This window comes from Dermacentor albipictus, chromosome 4 (assembly GCF_038994185.2).
Source record: "Dermacentor albipictus isolate Rhodes 1998 colony chromosome 4, USDA_Dalb.pri_finalv2, whole genome shotgun sequence".
Taxonomy (NCBI): Eukaryota; Metazoa; Arthropoda; class Arachnida; order Ixodida; family Ixodidae; genus Dermacentor; species Dermacentor albipictus.
This window is the reverse complement of record NC_091824.1, coordinates 78,112,993-78,131,559: the sequence shown is the minus strand read 5'-3', so window position 1 is coordinate 78,131,559 and position 18,567 is coordinate 78,112,993. Positions and strand designations below refer to the sequence as shown.

The 18,567-nt window shown below is 45.8% G+C and overlaps 1 protein-coding gene and 2 long non-coding RNA genes across 4 annotated transcripts in view; 2 read left to right on the top strand and 1 right to left on the bottom strand.

Annotated features, from left to right (window-relative positions):
• Positions 1 to 18,567, bottom strand: part of LOC139059162 (uncharacterized) — a 477,146-nt gene that overhangs the window by 452,490 nt on the left and 6,089 nt on the right. The gene's annotated exons all lie outside the window — the stretch shown is intronic.
• Positions 4,189 to 16,255, top strand: LOC135916464 (glycine receptor subunit alpha-3-like). Its single transcript, XM_070537880.1, has 5 exons — positions 4,189 to 4,252; positions 4,879 to 4,946; positions 13,388 to 13,617; positions 15,688 to 15,770; positions 16,116 to 16,255. Exons 1-5 carry the CDS (start codon positions 4,189 to 4,191, stop codon positions 16,253 to 16,255), a joined length of 585 nt encoding a protein of 194 aa, XP_070393981.1.
• LOC139059163 (uncharacterized) overlaps positions 17,324 to 18,567 on the top strand; it is a 47,242-nt gene continuing 45,998 nt past the window's right edge. The window contains exon 1 of the long non-coding RNA XR_011513969.1: positions 17,324 to 17,486. This is a non-coding gene — a long non-coding RNA (uncharacterized lncRNA). The remainder of the gene's footprint in view (positions 17,487 to 18,567) is intronic.

Sequence of the window (18,567 nt, the reverse complement as noted above, 5' to 3'; positions counted from 1 at the left end):
TTGAGCTAGATTTCTCGAAGCGGCGGACATTACTCGAACCAGAAACCAAAATGCATAATCGGCTAGCTAGCAGATTCTATATTTACCTTTTAAATTATTCACTTCACGACACATATTGCAATTTACGAGTTGAAGCCGGTGAGTTTGCAAAGCACACTGAATTTGGCACCTGTTTCGATATATGCGCCGTCAAACCTTCAGGAAAATGCGCCGTTGTTCCACTTATTAAAAAAAAACATCGTTTTATCTATTGAAGCACAAAAGTAACTGGGACGCGAAAATATATTTTGTCGCCAACTTCGGGAATTCATATTTACAAACTCTTGCAATTGATATAATCTCGACCGGGTGAGGTCAGTCTTTACCGCAAGAATGAGGAAACGACGACGAAGCCGGGCATCATGATGATGAAAGAAAGTATAAAAGATTGTATTCACTTCATTGGTACACAGATGTGACTCATCTGAGTCTCGAGCGGTTTTTTTAACACAGGAGCCAGCACGGCCTCAAATAACCTCTGGTGGTCCTGTGGTCGTCGCCGTCTTCTTAAGGAGCCTGCCTTTCCTTTTGCCCATCCTTGGTGTCAGCTCGGGGAAAAGGGTGACGTCGTCTTGACCTTAGGTTTCTTCTTCTATCCATTGGTGTTAGCTCGGGGAAAAGCGTGGCGCCGTTTCAGAGAAGAGGGCGTGGTTGTTCAGTGGCTATGGTGTTAGACTGCTGAGCACGAGGTCGCGGGATCGAATCCCGGCCACGGCGGCCGCATTTCGATGGGGGCGAAATGCGAAAAACACCCGTGTACTTACATTTAGGTGCACGTTAAAGAACCCCAGGTAGTCGAAATTTCCGGAGTCCTCCACTACGGCGCGCCTCATAATCACAAAGTGGTTTTGGCACGTAAAACCCCATAAATTTTTAAAATTATGTTGGCGTGGGGAAGCCTGTTTGAATGCTTCTCACACCTGACAGGTCAATCATAATAACATCATCGTGAAAATTCGTTACGAGTGGTGTCGCCATGTGAACTCGCAGTTAAAATTTAGCAATTTGCAATATATGTGCCATAAAGTAAATATTTCAAAAATAATTAATGAAATTTTGTTAATTATTAGGTTATACATTTCGATTTCTTCAAGCAAGTTTCTCCGCCTCTTAGAGCTGGATGATCAATGACTAGAATCATGATATCTACCACTGGCGATTTTTAAAGGTTCCGTATGATCCTAAAAAAAAAATGCCCGTCATATTTAACTGCTGTTTAATCACGACTATTCAGTAGAAAATGCGGAAAGCATCATCATATCACCTTGACTCTGATGCAATGAAATATCTATACACTTTGGATTAAAAATGCAAAACATTAACATATTTGCTTCATAATCGCATCGTGGTTTTGACACGTACAGCCCCAGATTTTTTATGCGAAGCATATTACGAGGGCTCAACCCAGCTCCTCAGGCGCGGCGGTGTCGCCATGAAACCACGTGACACCGTGACGTCACGACAGAGGAGAAGTGGCTTTGGCTCAACTCTTGCAAGACGGGCTGGGTGGGAATCGAACCAGGGTCTCCGGAGTGTGGGACGGAGACGCTACCACTGAGCCACGAGTACGATGCTTCAAAGCGGTATAAAAGCGCCTCTAGTGAATGCGATGTTGCCTTAGAAACGAGCTGTTTCTAAGGCGTGCGTCTCTTGCTCATGCGCACATTTCGTTGCCGCGCCAAACGCTGCTTTGCTCGACGCTCACCGCGTCCAATGTGGGGCGCGTAGTCGCTGCCCTGTAGCCCATTGTCTTACACCCCTTGGCGGGTCGACGGGAACGCTGTCGCGTTCCACTCTTGAAGGCGAAGCAGTATTGCATGAGTTGTTTCTTCGTCTAGCCGAACCAAATATAGCCAAGCAACAGCAGTTCACCAGGCTAAACAGTGGTTCAACAACTAAAATAAAGGCTAGTATGCTTCGCATCCTGGGCTTAACCTTACCTAAGCCACAGCCATTTTTTTATGCAGCTTCTCTGAATGGATCTGGTCGAGGGCAAACTCTGAAGCGACACTTGACTCACTATGGGCAATCGCGTGTGTAGTTTCGTAGTCAGTCATACCTGGGCATATACAACGCAATATCCATTCCCCTAAAGCATTTGCCCAAATAGGCATCTAGACTTCAATTAATCATAGCCAGAAGCGAGGATTTATTGGAGGCCACCAATAACTGCTCCAAGACACGTTAACTGGCACACTTTCTATGATGAAATCTGCGATCCTCAAGCCACTTGGTGGTAGACTGCGTATCAACGCGCATAATAACCTCTCAATATGAGTATCTTTCTTTTTAGAGCGCAGCTCTTTGGCGTCCGTTCCTGGGTTTCGCGTCGTCGTCGGCGTTGTCGTCGGCGTTGTCGTCGGCCTCGTAACCAGCTCGCCGACGAATCTGCTCCGCCGCCGCGCATGCGCGCTGTCGGCTCTCCGGGCGAGGGAGGATGATGGAAGGGAGGAGGAGAGACTGTGGAGGAGTGCTGGCTACACAAATGGCTCTTTGGCGTCCGTTCCTGGGTTTCGCGTCGTCGTCGGCGTTGTCGTCGGCCTCGTAACCAGCTCCGCCCCCCTTTCATCCCCCCAGCGCTAGCAGCGACCGACTGATACCGCTTTCGTGAGTCCGCTACCGCACTCACGAAAGACGTCGTGCACTTCCTGCAACTCGCATTAACCGTCCATCGATCCACACCGATGTTAGTAGTGGGGGACTTTAATGTTGACATAAAGACAAACAGCAATTTCCTAACACTTATGCGGGAGAACATCCCGTTCCTCTCGCTCGTAACGCGTCCCACAGCTGTGGCAACCTCGCGAGGCACTTGTACAGATCTCGTCTTTGAGAATCAAGCATTGGTGTACCAAGTCGAACATATATCAGTCTATTTCTCCGACCACAAAGCTTCCTTCATGACTGTCAAGAACTGTTAGTGGAGTCTTTGTTAAAGGAATACGTGTGAAAAATTAAAAAAAATTCTGTGATAGCGCATACATGTGTTGCTCGATTTCTTTGCCTCAATCTATCGAAAAGGTGAAACAGCTTATTTGCTGCGCTCAAATTTCGCATTAGGAAGTAACGTAATCGTCGGTAATTTTTTTTAGAAATCATACGGCTGATGTACACCGACATTTCTACAGCTGGCAATTAAATGTTCTAACACCACCTCTAGATTGAGTCATCGCAACGACGCGTTAGATAGCCTCAGCGAGATAGACGGAATTTCATTTTCATTTGGTTTAGACACGTATACCCGCGAGGTCGAACAAATAGATACGAGCAGTACACGCCTCCTGAAAAAGCCGGACGTCCCTCCACAAGAACAAAAGAAACCTAAAGAACAGAAGGTAGTCCTCCCTCTGATATCCTTGAAACACTTATTACGGTGGCGTCGGTGCCTGCTTCCGGCGTTTATATGTACACTGACTGCCGACCCTGTCACGTCCGCTTCACAAAGCAGTGCACCAGTTTGGTTGTTTGTTTACAGCAAACGAGGGTCGCGCGCACACAGGGGAGAGTGGGGAGAGAAGGGGAGAGAAGGGGAGAGTGCCACAGTGCAGCAGAGAATTACCTGGTGATGAAACGCTAATTCAAACGGATCCCCGCACTCCAGCTATAGAAGTGGTCATGGAACGTCAAAGGAGAGTGGCCAACAAGCTCCTCGCTATGCTTATTGCAATAGCAGCCCCAAGACCTTCAAACGCGGGCTTCGGAGAGTAAGCGCACAGTAGCTCGTTTTTATGAGGGAGCATTGCACTATGTGTAATTGACTGTAATGTGACAAAAGAAAAGCAGGAGTCCTGTCAAAGTGCAAAGCAACGTCACCAATGCTGTATGCGAAAATTTCATTACTACTTTGAAGGATGGGAGGCCTTTAAAATTATACAACCTAAATAAACTATTAATATAAAATTACGCACATAATAACAATAAAATAAGCACAACGGCGTAAATTTACGCTTTTATTATACAAATTGCTTCTTGACTTCTGACAGTATACCAAAAGCAAGAACTTTAGGTTAGCTTTCTCGCAGTAGGATACTTTCCTAGACCGCATAACCGTGCGGTAATAAGGATTCAAGCAGCACTTTACTTTTTTTTTCTTTCAGCAAGGTTATTGCGGAAATATTATTGATACCGCAGCAAGTGCCAAGCAAAAACATGAGCTTCATCGACGACATTCTGGAGGATTACGACAAAAGGCTGTGGCCGACGTACGGAACTGGTGAGTTTGCACAATGTACTACGAGTTTTCCATTTCCTTCTTCTTCGTTCGTTGCGGCAATTGTTTTCTTGAGTTGCTTACATGCACATTGTCATCTAAGCATTCTGACTAATCGCTTTTACGGCAGTTTTGTTTTAGTTTGGCTTCAGTTTCTTAAAGGGACCGACTTGAGTGTAAAGCTGTTTTAAGAACGTTGGATTTCGTAAAGTGCATTATCTGAACTTCTGTGATCTCTCGTTTGCTCGCCCTACCCCACGTTCACTGCAGCAAACGACATAAAGGTCTAGTTAGTTAACCAATCGGCCTTTGCTTATTTTACTCTCTCCTTCCCTTAATGTGGTAGGTTTTTTTTTCTATGATAGATACCGTGATTTTCTTGTGATAGATATCGAAAATGTCATGAAGTATCCTAAGAATGCTACTCGAATTAAAACTTCGCAAAAAGTGAGAGCTTGCCCATACGTGGGGCCGCTAGCGGTAAGTGTGCTCGGTTTTATTACTACATTCATCTGTCCGGAAGAGTAACTTCCTTTAGCAGAAGCCTCTCTTATTTGACACGTTATATTCAAACAAGGGAAATCAGAGATTACAAAAGTTGGAATCGCAAATCACACCGTGCCTTGCAGATGAGCCAACAATGGTGGAAGTCGAGCTCTGGGTCAACAGCTTCGGGCCCCTGGACAATTCCAACATGGTAAGTAGCGCTCTTCAGGGTATATAGGTAACACATTCTAACACTTGCATTATCGGGCGAAATACATTTTTGTGTAGCTATAAAGCAAATGATTCAGGAGCATAGCCGATCTAGTGTAACAGTGGGGTTGAAGATTACTATGCAGAAGACAATGTTCGGTGCATTCACAAGGGAACAAGAATTTGAGATCCACAATCAACCTCTAGAGTCTGTACAGGAGTACGATCATCTATAGGTCAGTTATCACAGGGGACCCGGATCACGAGAATGAAATTCACAGAATAAAAAATTACCGACGATTACGTTACTTCCTAATGCGAAATTTGAGCGCAGCAAATAAGCTGTTTCACCTTTTCTATAGATTGAGGCAAAGAAATCGAGCAACACATGTATGCGCTATCACAGAATTTTTTTTTATTTTTCACACGTATTCCTTTAACAAAGACTCCACTAACAGTTCTTGACAGTCATGAAGGAAGCTTTGTGGTCGGAGAAATAGACTGATATATGTTCGACTTGGTACACCAATGCTTGATTCTCAAAGACGAGATCTATACAAGTGCCTCGCGAGGTTGTCACAGCCGTGGGACGCGTTACGAGCGAGAGGAACGGGATGTTCTCCCGCATAAGTGTTAGGAAATTGCTGTTTGTCTTTATGTCAACATTAAAGTCCCCCACTACTAACATCGGTGTGGATCGATGGACGGTTAATGCGAGTTGCAGGAAGTGCACGACGTCTTTCGTGAGTGCGGTAGCGGACTCACGAAAGCGGTATCAGTCGGTCGCTGCTAGTGCTGGGGGGATGAAAGGGGGGCGGAGCTGGTTACGAGGCCGACGACAACGCCGGCGACGACGCGAAACCCAGGAACGTACGCCAAAGAGCTGCGCTCTAAAATGTTTGAAATGCATACGGCAGGCATTACCAAATACTGACTGGGAACTCACCACTGGCGTTTAAAAGAAAAGTGTAGAATAATTGCATTCTGCCGGTTCTAACATATGGGGCAGAAACTTGTAGGTTTACAAGAAAGCTCAAGAACAAGTTAAAGACCACGCAAAGAGCGATGGAGCGAAAAATGTTAGGCGTAACGTTAGGAGATAGGAACATAGCTGTGTACACCAGAGACAAGCCGAGGATAGCCGATATTCTAGTTGACATTAAGAGAAAAAAATATATAGCTAGGCAGTCCAAGTAATGCGCAGTGTAGCCTTGTACAAAAATTGACAAGGGCAGACTGCAGAGAAAAGAGTGAGTTGATGAGAAAGACTTCTCTTCGTCCAGAACAAGTATTCTGTACGCTGATGCTTAAGTGCTGATTGGCTGGGCTGGAGTGCAAACCAGAACGAGGCGCCCCCAGCCAGTCTTCTTCTCGCTTGTACTGCTCCCACCAATCAGCGGCGGCCGAAATGGACAGGCCGCTAAGTGGACACTTGCTGAATACGATCATGCGCGAATATGCGTGGGATATAACGGGTAATATAGAAGTGATATGAGCTCTGCTAAAGCGAAGTAATTGCACCGAATATATTGAGGCGTTAGCACTGTATTCGGTAGATTGCGGGCAGGGGCAAAACAAATCCCTTGTAGGGCATCCCAAGGGTGTCAGAATACCACAGCTTCGCAGCCTTATAAATGTACAAGTTGCTTGGATTGGCCACGTGGCTTTACCCACTTACGCTTAACTACGCTTAACGCACTTACGAGGTAAGGCACATTGTATGTAGCCTGGTCAACATCACTGATAGGACTGGATTGACGGCGTACCCATGACGTACCCAACGTACGCGACGTAGTGGAATACGCGCCCGCGTGGTAGCGGGCGCAGCGGGATTTGTCTAGAGAGCCTTCACGTGCAGATACGCACCCTGTTTTGAGAGCTGTGAAACAGCGCTTGGGTGCAAGCGTGTACATCAAGGCTCCATATATTTGTCGTTTTCCGTGCTTCTATACTGAAAGAGCTTAGCGTTTGCAAAGCAGTTCACACCGGCAGAGCTGCCAGCTCCGCGCACTCTCTTCCTTCCCATATCTGTCATCTTTCCTTCCGTTCACATCCCCCCCCACGGAGAAAGGAAACTAAGGAGAGGCCCTGACGTCACTCTTTCTGAAGCTAAAGTGAAGCCGGAAGTTGGCGTTGCTCATGGCGTTGCTCCGCCTATCGGGCCAGCTCTCCTCTCTTGTTTACATTTCTCGCGAAATAACGCCGCGCTGCGCGCAGCGGTGCTGCGCGGACCCGCGCGCTCCGCAGCAATACTAAGCAATCGTTAGCACGTTAGCATGATTCCGCGAAAGAGGGCAACATTTCCCGCAAATATTCCTCGTCCGTAGCCATTGCCGTGGCGCGGTACATTGCGTACAGCGTCGCATGCGCGTTCATTTCACGAACTTTAGTTCCTCCTGTCCCACCTGGCCACAGCAACATCCGGTAGAGCACGGTCCAGGTAACGCAGCGCAACAAAACACGGAGACCAACGCAAACCTGCCCGCACGGCGCCTTTGCCACGGTACGAAACCTACGGAGCTACACGTGTGAGCGCACAGAACAGTAACAAAGCCGCCATTGTGGCCCGAAAGGCGGGGCCACTACAGCGAAGAAAAAAAAAGCAGCAATACAAAGGAGAACTTACTGCGTCATTTCCTCCACACTTTTCTCCTATCGCGCGGAGGTGGTAGGGCCTCTCCTCAGTTTCCTTCCTCCATGTCCCCCACGCTGCCGACCGGCGATAGGGGATACTCTCACTTTTGCAAGATTTCACAAGACTGTATCGCCTGACGCGTTCAGCGTCTATACGGGCTGCAGCGTTCCGGCACTGTGCCAACTGCCAGCGTTCCTGGCACGCTGAATTATTTGCCGGAACGTTGTCGCTGGCAGACAACGACGCGTCCGACGCGAGACTGGTGAAATTTTGAGGAGTAAAAGTATCTCCGAAAGTGATCGCCCATGAAGACAGCCCTGTCAGCCGTGTGCTAGACCAGCGCCAGACTGTTACGGTGCGGTCAGCACATTGGGCCAGCAGGCTTTCCATTTCTCTATCAAGCATTATATTTCTGGTTCTCTCGGATTGAGAGATTGTGGTTGTGAAGAGGAAGAGGCACTTTGATACGAAACCGCGAAGGAGTTTTTCTTTTGTATATTTTAGAAGCCAACATTTCTGAAGCATACTTTCCCGTCTTACCTTGCGTTCTGTGATGCTGGATTAAAAGGTATGAAGAAAACCTTAAAGAATTTTGTAGTCGCGTCTTTTAGTTTAAGTTACCCGCAATGCTCACTATATGCGTAAACGAAATCTGCCCACTGAACCAGTGCAAGTACGGAGGCTAATCAAGTTAGCGTACTTCGCAGCGCCTTCATTTCTTTGGCTCCAAGGACACGAAGCAATGCTGGTGCCTGCAACATTTTATATTTCAACATCGTTTTGTGCAATGCGACAATTAATTTATGTGTAACCAATGACACGTAATCTGATGCATTCAGTCATTCTGTATACTTTATATATTGAACATCATTTTGTGTAATGCGACAATTACTTTATGTGTAACTGTGCCTTTCTGTGGGTCTATGTGGTTATTTGTGAGTGAGTGTGGACTCGGAGACTTTCAAAACGTGCCATGCATACAATGCTTCGTACTTCGTATATGTAATCGTCTTTTTGTGTAATGCGACAATTAATTTATGTGTAACTGTGCCTTTCTGTGGGTCTATGTGGTTTTTTGTTAGTGACTGTGGACTCGGACACTTCTTTCAAAGCGTGCCACGCATACAATGCTTCGTACTTCGTTTATGTAATCGTCCTGGTAGAATTGTGCCGTGACTGTGAATCAGTGTTCGTATCGTCTCTTGTAGAAATAAACTTTTTCTAAGCAAATAAACAATAGGCGCCAATGTCTGGCGCGCAATTAAATTTAAGTAAAGCAATGCTTTACCTTCTGGTGACGTAGATCTCCCGCCTAGTCTAAAAAGCAGAAAGTACTGGGCGTCTTTTACGAGACAGAAAAAGTATCGCCGCAGACGTGGGAAACACCAATAAAAAGAATAGAAAAAACACTCAGAAACGTAGCAACACCGTGTCAATCACTAAAAGCTAAAAATAGAAAGCATCAACACAAAAGCATGTGCACACGCATTTCTTGTAGTACGACCAGCTATCATACCCCGCAATGCGGTGAATAGAATCACAACGTTAGTCTATAGATATTTATGTGAAAACAAGCCGCTGCCTGTAAGAAAAGATTTACTTCAATTACCTAGAGACAGGGGAGGACTAAGCGTGCCAAACGCCCAAACAATGCCGCGTATATACTAACCATTAAAGCAACACCAAGCAAGATCCAAGACGAAAATTTTGAAGGACTTGCTTTTGCAGCATGTAACCCGCCGTGGTAGCTTAGTGGCTATGGTGTTGGGCTGCTAAGCACGAGGTCGCGCGATCGAATCCCGGCCATGGCCGCCGCATTTCGATGGGGGCGAAATGCGAAAACACCCGTGTATTTAGATTTAGGTGCACGTTAAAGAAACCCAGGTAGTCCAAATAAGGTAGGTAAGGTAGACCTTACTTTTCCTGTTTCGATGTATGATTTCTTAGCCGCAGAGAGGCATCTGGTTTATCGCTGTTAAGCGACAGCACGCCACGGAGGCGTTGCGAGGAAGCTTTGCAACAACCTTGTTTTCTCTCTCTCTCTCTCTCTCTCTCTCTCTCTTTACAACAACTGCAAGGAGTTCAACGGAACGAGTCAAATAACAATGAATAAAGGGAAAATGAGACATCCACCTGTTCGTAGCAATTGCTACAAAGGAAACCCATACGAGGCTTTCTTTCGAGGAACCCGTATGGGTTTCCTTTGTAGCAATTGCTACGAACAGGTGGATGTCTCATTTTCCCTTTATTCATTACTTCTCTCCACCTTGCGGGTTTCCGCAGAACTTCTACGTCAAACTCAGAGTCAAATAACACTACCGAAGGAGGCTTCAGGGGGAAGGCCTTAGAAACGAGCAAGAAACGCCGCGACCGTGGTAGTAGCGCAGACTGCGACTGTCGCGAACTGTGTGATATACTTGCACACCTGTTTGCATGTTTTTACTTCAATTATTTATTCAGCTCTTACGTGCATTAATTCGCTCCTGTGCGCACATAGCTTGGTTCAGAAACCAAATATATAGCCCTATTTCATTTCTCGAGTATTCGGTATTGCATTCTCATAAAGCGCCATCGAAACTCCGACTTCTTTTGTCTTTTTTTTTTTGAGCGCCAACGATATTAAACTATGTTGTGCCGCATGGCAAAACATGTGGTCATATAAAAAAGTATTACGGTCACAATCCACGGCGTCTAAGCTGCAGCACACGCACAAAATCCCCAAATGTGTGTTTTTTTTTTTCATAAGTAGATTGCTTTTTATCGCCTGCGTCTCTTGCGCCACTATTCAACTACATGAAGAACAAAAAAAAGAAAGTATCTTCTTATACAGGCAACCACAGTAACAATGTCAAATAAAAGCCATTGCATAAAAAATAACAAAAGAACACATTTTAGAGACTGCCTAGGGAGGAATTCTTTATTCGACTCAATTTTATGGTAAATCAGTGAAAATCTCAGGATTTAAAGCGAATTTCAGAAACCAAGTCTACAATCGCAACTATGCCAAAGGAACAATGTGAAAGTTATGCAAAACTAAGCGTGTCAGAGCATCCTAAGCACACAAAAATTGGCATATCATACGTGCTTCCTAAACTACTGCCAACTTATAAATCGACATTTTGTCGCAATCAAGCAGCAATTTACAACTGATGTAACAACGTTACGTTCATTACCATTCACATACGATATGTGAAGTTCGAAGCTTGCGAGCTTAGTTTATTTCTTTCTAATGATAACCTTTGTGAGTCTAGGCTCTAAATAACAAAGCTTATGTAAAGACGTACTGGTGATGTCTGTATGGTTCTGTGGAGTTCGAGTTGTAAGCTTTGTATATTATTCTTTTTTCTTGACATCGAGACGTTGGCCAATTATTTTAACGGCCATATTCCACTGGCCATTTCAGGGCGTTCTGGCATTGCTACAAAAGGGATATAAAGCTGTATTACAGGAACTAGCGGGTATGGTAGCGATAACCTGCAGTTCGTTGCCGTCAATAAGAACCCGCTAATGTCCACATTGACGCTCACCCGCTATCCTGGCGACCGTTGTTGAACTGCCGTAGTGCCCTCAAACGACCGGCCGAATGTGCCATGAAATTCGCCCTAGATTAAGCGTTGGGGTATTACCGTTGCTTTCCCAGCGTACTAGGCGTGCACGGGCAAAAAAAAAAAATAATGGACACGCAATCATTAGTGTCCTTCGTGTTTAACACACTGGGAAGCATCGACAACGCCACGAAACGTCGAAGGCGATAACTCATAAGTGGTACGTGTTCAAATCAGACGCTATAATTCGAAATTTTGTTTTAAGTGCGACAAATTCATTAAAGCTAGTCTTGCCATATAAGCACAACGTATGACACAGAATAGGTTAAGGTTGGGATTCACCTGCCTCTTGACATTCCTGTTCACGTATGGGCAGGCTAAGGTGCCATGAGTAAGAAAGAAAAATTAGTTGAAGTAAATTAGCTTTAAACATATGACATGGAAACCCACAAGGAGAAACAAGGACGCATTGAATTGAAATGAATTGAATTGAATTTATTTCCATATTGAATGGGGGAAGGTCCGAACTAAAAAGTGAAAGTGAATTCCCTTGACAGCGGTTCGGACCCCCTTTACAAGGACCCCCTTTACATTGTCACACATAAGCGCGAGATAAAAGTATAATGATTTAGAACATAGGCAAGCCTCAAATTTCTAGTTTTTCTCCAAATCGCGATTGGCTTTCGGGTAGTTCCCCGCAAGAAGCACGTGAACATTGTTTTTTATTATTATTACGAAATTCGTTTTGTTCCTATAGCGGTTCAGCTAGTGATAATTCCGATAGTTAAGAAATCTACTCGCAACATATTCAACGCGTTCCTCACAACGTTAAATACCGTATGGTGTTCATTTATGGATAAGCTCACAATAAAATAAAAATGTGCGAGAAGCGTCAATGATGATTGTCAATGTAAGAGAATAGCCGAAGCTAGGCTTCTAGAAAGTCACTCGTTTATTAACCGAATCATGTTCTTGCAAGCGCATATCGTTGCGACGGGGGCATTTGGGTAGCATTTGCTGTTACGTTGCATTACTCCATAAATGCAGAGGCAGCAACAAGCGCATCTGTACATATGTTGAGAGAGAGTGAATGTGAAGAGGAAAAGACACTATTCTCATCTGCAGGTGCCTATATCGACTTATACGCGTACATGCATCTAAGCCGATTTCTCATATGTACCTCTCCAGCGGCAGTGGTTACGACGCGGAAGGCGGCTGCGGTCCTCCTCTCCTGCAGCCTCCTCGGGGTGTGAAGGCGGTGAGGGAGGAGGAGAGATGTCCTTACTGAGCACTCCACCATGCCACTTAAACCTTCAGGCCCCCGAAGCCTCTCGCACAACACCACTCGCTATTTGAATGGGCGCCTTTGAATCTGTGGCCAGTGGCGTGGCCAAGGAGGGGGGGGGGGGCACACCGAGCACCCGTGTCCCCCCCCCCCCGAAATTAGGTTGCAGAGAAACTATTTAACGGAACCCGATTTTACGGAGTTCCCGATCTAACGAAGAAATTTCCATTCCCCGGCAAGCACACATATAGGTTGAATGTTGTCGTCTACCCGAATTAACGAAACTAGCTTGCATTAAGCGCGATTTAACGAAGCTGTTCCAGTAATAAGTGAGTAAAAATAGCTGTGATTTATTTCTAATTTTGGCGCACAAGGTTTTTTCTTCGAGCGTGCACTATAACTCTGTCGCGTTAAAACGTTGCTTTATTTTGACGAGGTCGACCGCCGTGCCCATGCATGGAACAACGGACTCAGCAGTCACTATAGCGTTCTTAAGTACCAGATGGCCCTAGGGGCGGCGATAGTTCGGCCATCCCCGCGTACTTTTTACACGCACAGGCATGGGTTAGCGCCAAATAGAATGCCGCAGTACCTTTTGGGTGACGCTACGTTACAATTTTAGATTTCGAAGCACCGAAAGATCCCTTACTCGATTTTCCGAGTTTCCCGATTAAACGAAATAATTCGAGCATGGTCCTCACTTCATTAAATCGAGTTTCAACTGTAGTATGCGACCTTCTAAGCTCCCTTCCTGCTTCCTCCCACTTCGCGTCCCCGGTCGATTGCCCGCCACCCTCACCCTCCCCTCTATCCGAAAAATAAAATTATGGCTACGCCCCTGTCTGCGGTGAAGGTCCGACTACAACCGCCCGCCGCGAATACAGGCGAGAGAGCCAAAGATAACTATTCACTTTAAAAAAGCTTTGTCGGTGCCGTACTACGCTGTGAGGCTCCTGTGCCACGTGCACATTTCGCAGGACTACACAGTGAACCTGTACCTACGCGAGTCCTGGTTCGACCCACGGCTCAGTCTGCTGCGACACGGCGTCAACGAGACGTTCGTGATCAATGGCGGAGATATCGCCGGCCAGCTGTGGAAACCCGACCTCATATTCGTCAACGTAAAGGCGGCCCGGGTGCAGGAGATCACCGTGCCCACCAGCCTCGTCAGTATATTCCCCGATGGCCGCGTCCTCTATAGTCTACGGTCAGTATACATGCAAGTTTGCATTCTACATGCCTTGTTCTGTTCTAAATGGTCAGAAACGTCGAGATTTTACGGTTTCAGATCGGGGCCACTCAAGATATTCGATAGCAACTTCCATCCTCGCCGCGCATTTTCAGCGTCATGGCAGGCTCCCGGAGGAATCGTGCGTTGCGGAATGGCGATGGTCCACAAAAGGAAACAAATATTTCAGAGGTCCGCCAAGGCGGCAGAAGTCCGCTACCCCATTCAACAGAGGGCCAAACACGACGCGTTCCGGTGCTGGCCAATGCCACGTGTCGCCACAATGCTTCAATGCTAATTGCAACCCGCCGTGGTTGCTCGTGATCGTGACCGGTGTTGTTGGAGAAATATGGGAGAGGCCTTTGCCCTGCAGTGGGCGTAACCAGGCTGACGATGATGATGATGATGATGATCATGATGATGATGATGATGATGATGATGATGATGATGGTTGCTCAGTGGCTATGGTGTTAGGCTGCTGAGCACGAGGTCGCGGGATCGAATCCCGGCCACGGCGGCCACATTTCGATGGGGGCGAAATGCGAAAACACCCGTGTACTTACATTTAGGTGCACGTTAAAGAACGCCAGGTGGTCAAAATTTCCGGAGCCCTCCACTACGGCGTGCCTCATAATCAGAAAGTGGTTTTGGCACGTGAAACCCCATAATCTCATCTAATGCTAATTGCATTAACATCGACAGTCGCGCTTAGGTGGTTTCTGACTGAACTTGCTATGAGGGTAACCCTTCGAGGTTGGCGTCTCAAAAAGGTACCCGAAAGAGTAAGGAACGGTGACAGATAGATGGCGTCTACGGGCCGTCGCATCTGCTGGTGTAGCGTCATTGCTAACGGCGCATAAGGCGAAAAAGAGTGGGTTCTCGAAACCCGCAGAAGAGACCAAATTATCATAAGAGATTGTAGTTTCCCTGCTGCCTGCAGTGGAATAAATCTTGGCTCAACGGTTTACGGGAGTATTGCGCATAGGAAACGTTTTCCTTGTTCAAAAACCGTTTCACTGTCCCTATATTTAGCAGTGGTAGGTCTTCTCCCGCTTTTCTTTGCGACGAGTTGCTCGTTTTTATGATATCATGACAATGTTGTTATGGTAACCACGGGCCCTATAACGTTAAGCTATTCCAATCTACTTCTATTCCATTTTCTGCCATTACCCTCCACGATTGGTCACAATTTTTCTGGCCACGCCTACTTAACCCGTCCGTCACGCGACGTCCCGAAAACTGTGAGAACCCCTTAGCTGATATGACTGGTACACACTCATTATGCATGATTAGACCAAACAACCAAAAAACAAATCCTTCCGATTCTACGCCTTTTTCATCATTAGCCTTCCGTTATTCGTCAAACGCTTTCGAGTTGCCCCACATGGCGATTCCGTTACACGACGTCACAAAACCGCGAAAACTCAGCACGTCAAAGTGACGTGTACTGACAGTAAGCGTCACAATACTGACATCACAGTGCGTGCGCGTGACAACAGTACATTTTGTTTCATGGTAACGTGACACCGGTATGCAAGCCATAAGGCGCGTGATGGTGCTAGAGAACACTGGACACTGCCCTCGATGCCAAGTCGACGACACTCGTATCCGAAGGGACGACAGTTGTAGCTGCCACTCCAGTTTTATGTCATTGTGAAGTAGCACACATTTGCTGGTTTGAGAAACTAGGATTGAACTGAAAGCAATTCTTACACTACCAGTAAATAATTATCGCAATATTTAAATTGCGATTGAATCATTGTTCCATCGCATACGGTGTTTCACGCAAATAAAGAAAAATTTTACTGAATTGGTTTGGTAAGTTGAACAGTAAAGTAAGCTTAATGTGGCGGGGTGGAGCAGATCTGTAGAAGTATTCAGCAAGACTTTATGTACCTAGTTTAATTTTCCTTTAACTAATGCACCGCAGTTGTAACAAAATGAATTTTCTAGGTCATTCATTTGTTATCTTTACGTAAATATTTACCATAATATTGGAATTTATGTCAGAGTACTGATACTTTTTTTCGCACTTTCTGTTCCACCTAGGTTAAATCTTCGACTGTCATGCCCCATGGACTTTCAGCTTTATCCCTTCGACACGCAAAAATGCCACATCATAATGCGACCATGTAAGTGTCGTTCTATGCGTTTTTAATTCACTCAGCACTGAAGGGAGTTGCAATACTTTGTGTTCCTAAGTTATCACTGCAAGCTCGTGTCTCCCTAACCAAATTACGAACTGTAATACTCAAGTAATCGAGAAACAACTAGTGAAATACTTTACGTTGCTAAGTTATATATGCAAGCTGTCACCTTGCTAACCAGAGCTGTAATCTTCAAGTCATTGATAAATAACTAGTGTAATACTTTACGCTTTTGCTACCACTGCGATCTGTTGCCTCGCTAACCAGACTACGAACAGCGCTAGATTTATATTCACTTTCCCTTCCCGTCGTTCCTCTTCACAAACACAGACGCATATACAGTGAACGAGATCGACCTGATCTGGAAAGACGACAAACCAGTGACGCTCCAACGTCCAGTCATACTTTCCGAGTTCCAGCTTGTTGACAGCTACAACGCCACCTTAGACAAAGAGCTTCCAACAGGTTAGACAATATATCTCGTTTTTTTTTTTTAGTCTCAGTGCCCATTTTGTAACAGTGACCGGCATTTTGTTATCAGGATCTAACATTTGTTTGTGTACTATTCGTACAACATATTATTATTAATAACTAATTATGTTATTAGCTGAAACACAGGCAATTTTCTGACAAACTGCAAGCCACGGCAAATTGCATTATCTTGGTTCTGTACAACTACGTGGCACTTGTATATATTATTTTAACTTTGTCCCAAGTTACGCGCATTCTTAAAGTTAATACCCTTTGGGTGCTATCTTGTCCCCCAACGATAATCGCCATCTGTCTTGCCTGCATTTTCTTTCTTTAACGCTGCGAGCCCAGTACGTCCAAGTCACGAGCGGCTTGCGCGTTGTCAGCGTGACGCAGCATTCTCAACAGGAAAGTTGCGAAACGCAAGCAAAACAGATGGCAATTATTGTTGTGGGACAAGATAAGCCCCAAAGGGCGCAAACTTAAATTTAAGAGTGTGGGGCACCCAGTATATAAGTGCACACACCTTGTGAATGCTACAGCAATAGCACTGCCAAGTGTTGTTGCCAGATCTGAAACTGCGAAAACCGTAAAGGAAATATTCAAAAGTAGCCAAAAGGTGATCAGCCTAAGGTCAAGAGTGCGTTGCTTTCTTCCTTCTTTTTTTTTTCGTGTTCACAGAATAACGCAAAACAAAATAGGACATGGCGGCCACTAAAGCCAAACTAAAGTGATATATAAGCGTCAGCAAGCTTTCTATACGATTTTGTTTCTCCGTGCTACATTGATACTAGATACGGATGTCAAAAGCAGACCGCATGCAGCCAAACAACATAATTTCTGAAGTTATCATATCACATGATAAAAAGAGCCATCGCCCGCCTTCCCCAAAGCAGTGTATATACACGTGCGCGCGCGATAAAGCGAGAGAATTAAGTTAATATTTCCCTTTCTATAACAATTTCTGTTAATCATTTTATGTCCTTTTGTGTTTGCGCACACGCTAAGCACGAACGCGCACCAGTGTTCGGGATTCTGACATGCGTCACGCCGCATCCATGCACAACCTCTCAACAAAGCCATGCAAACTGAAGTCTGCAATTTTCAGGGAATTTCACGGTTCTTCAGTACACATTTGTGCTTCAACGTCTCCGTGGATACTACCTCATTTACGTATATCTGCCCAGTAGCCTGATTGTGTGTGCCTCATGGATTTGCCTCTGGCTAAAGGTAAGTAAAACAACTACTACAACAAAAATTGGGGGGACGCTTTAGCTTCGCCTTTAAGAGCGGAATACGACCGCATTCAAAGATCCCTGACTGCTTCTCACGATTCCAGGCAACTGCAGCTTATGTAACCGTAATGTTTACCGGGAAACGCTGGCGGCGAACGCTATGCACGAAGGCGAGCGTTCTGGTGGAAACACGGCCTCTTGCGTGGGCTGCAATGCGGCGGAGGCGAGCGCCCTCTGGATGTGTTGCAAGGAACCGGGCGCGCCGCTGTATAGCCTGTGATATTTGCCCGCGCCGGCGCGCTCATATTTCGGAGGCCATGGCCGCTCTATGTATGGTAGAAACGCTACAAGAGGGGTTTGTGTTTCGAGTTTCGGCGTAACAGAATTATGTTGTCTCGTATATTCAAATTACAATCCCACGCTTTCGTGTTTGTAGATTGTGTATAAGTCGTACTTTAAAATTTTTCTGACATATTTCACCTTGAGAAATTCAGTTAGTTCAGTAACTTCCTTGCGCTACATGGAGGGGCTGCGTGGTTGGGTATGCGTGGTGCGAAATAATTTTGCCGGGACGACGGTCGACGCGGTACGCCCACGACGGATCCTGCGCGACACGGGGCCCTTAACGCTATCGCGTTAAAAAGAAAACCTGCGCTTGAAACAATAGTTTCTTATATATTTATTGCGGTATCTGTTAATCTGCAAAACCTCTAGAACTGTCACACTTATTGATCCTCGATCGTCCCCGTTGTTCTTATACTTAAGGTGAACGTGGAGTCAAACGCGTGATATACACAAACACATTAATCGTGCACGTCCCACTGCGTGGCATCTGCCATTAAAACATAGGCCTTATATGACCCAAATAGCGTGACACCCAGCCAAAAACTCGCGCCGATCTGGCCTGTTCCACGCTCAGCTACGTGAAACCTGCTACATCCACCGTATTTGCCGTATGGGGAACCAGCGCTGGCCAGGAGGCGCTACGACATTTTTCATGCGTTACTAAAATATGCTGAAACCGTCCGATAGGGAGGCTACGAAGATGGCACAACATATTTAGTGATAAGAAACGT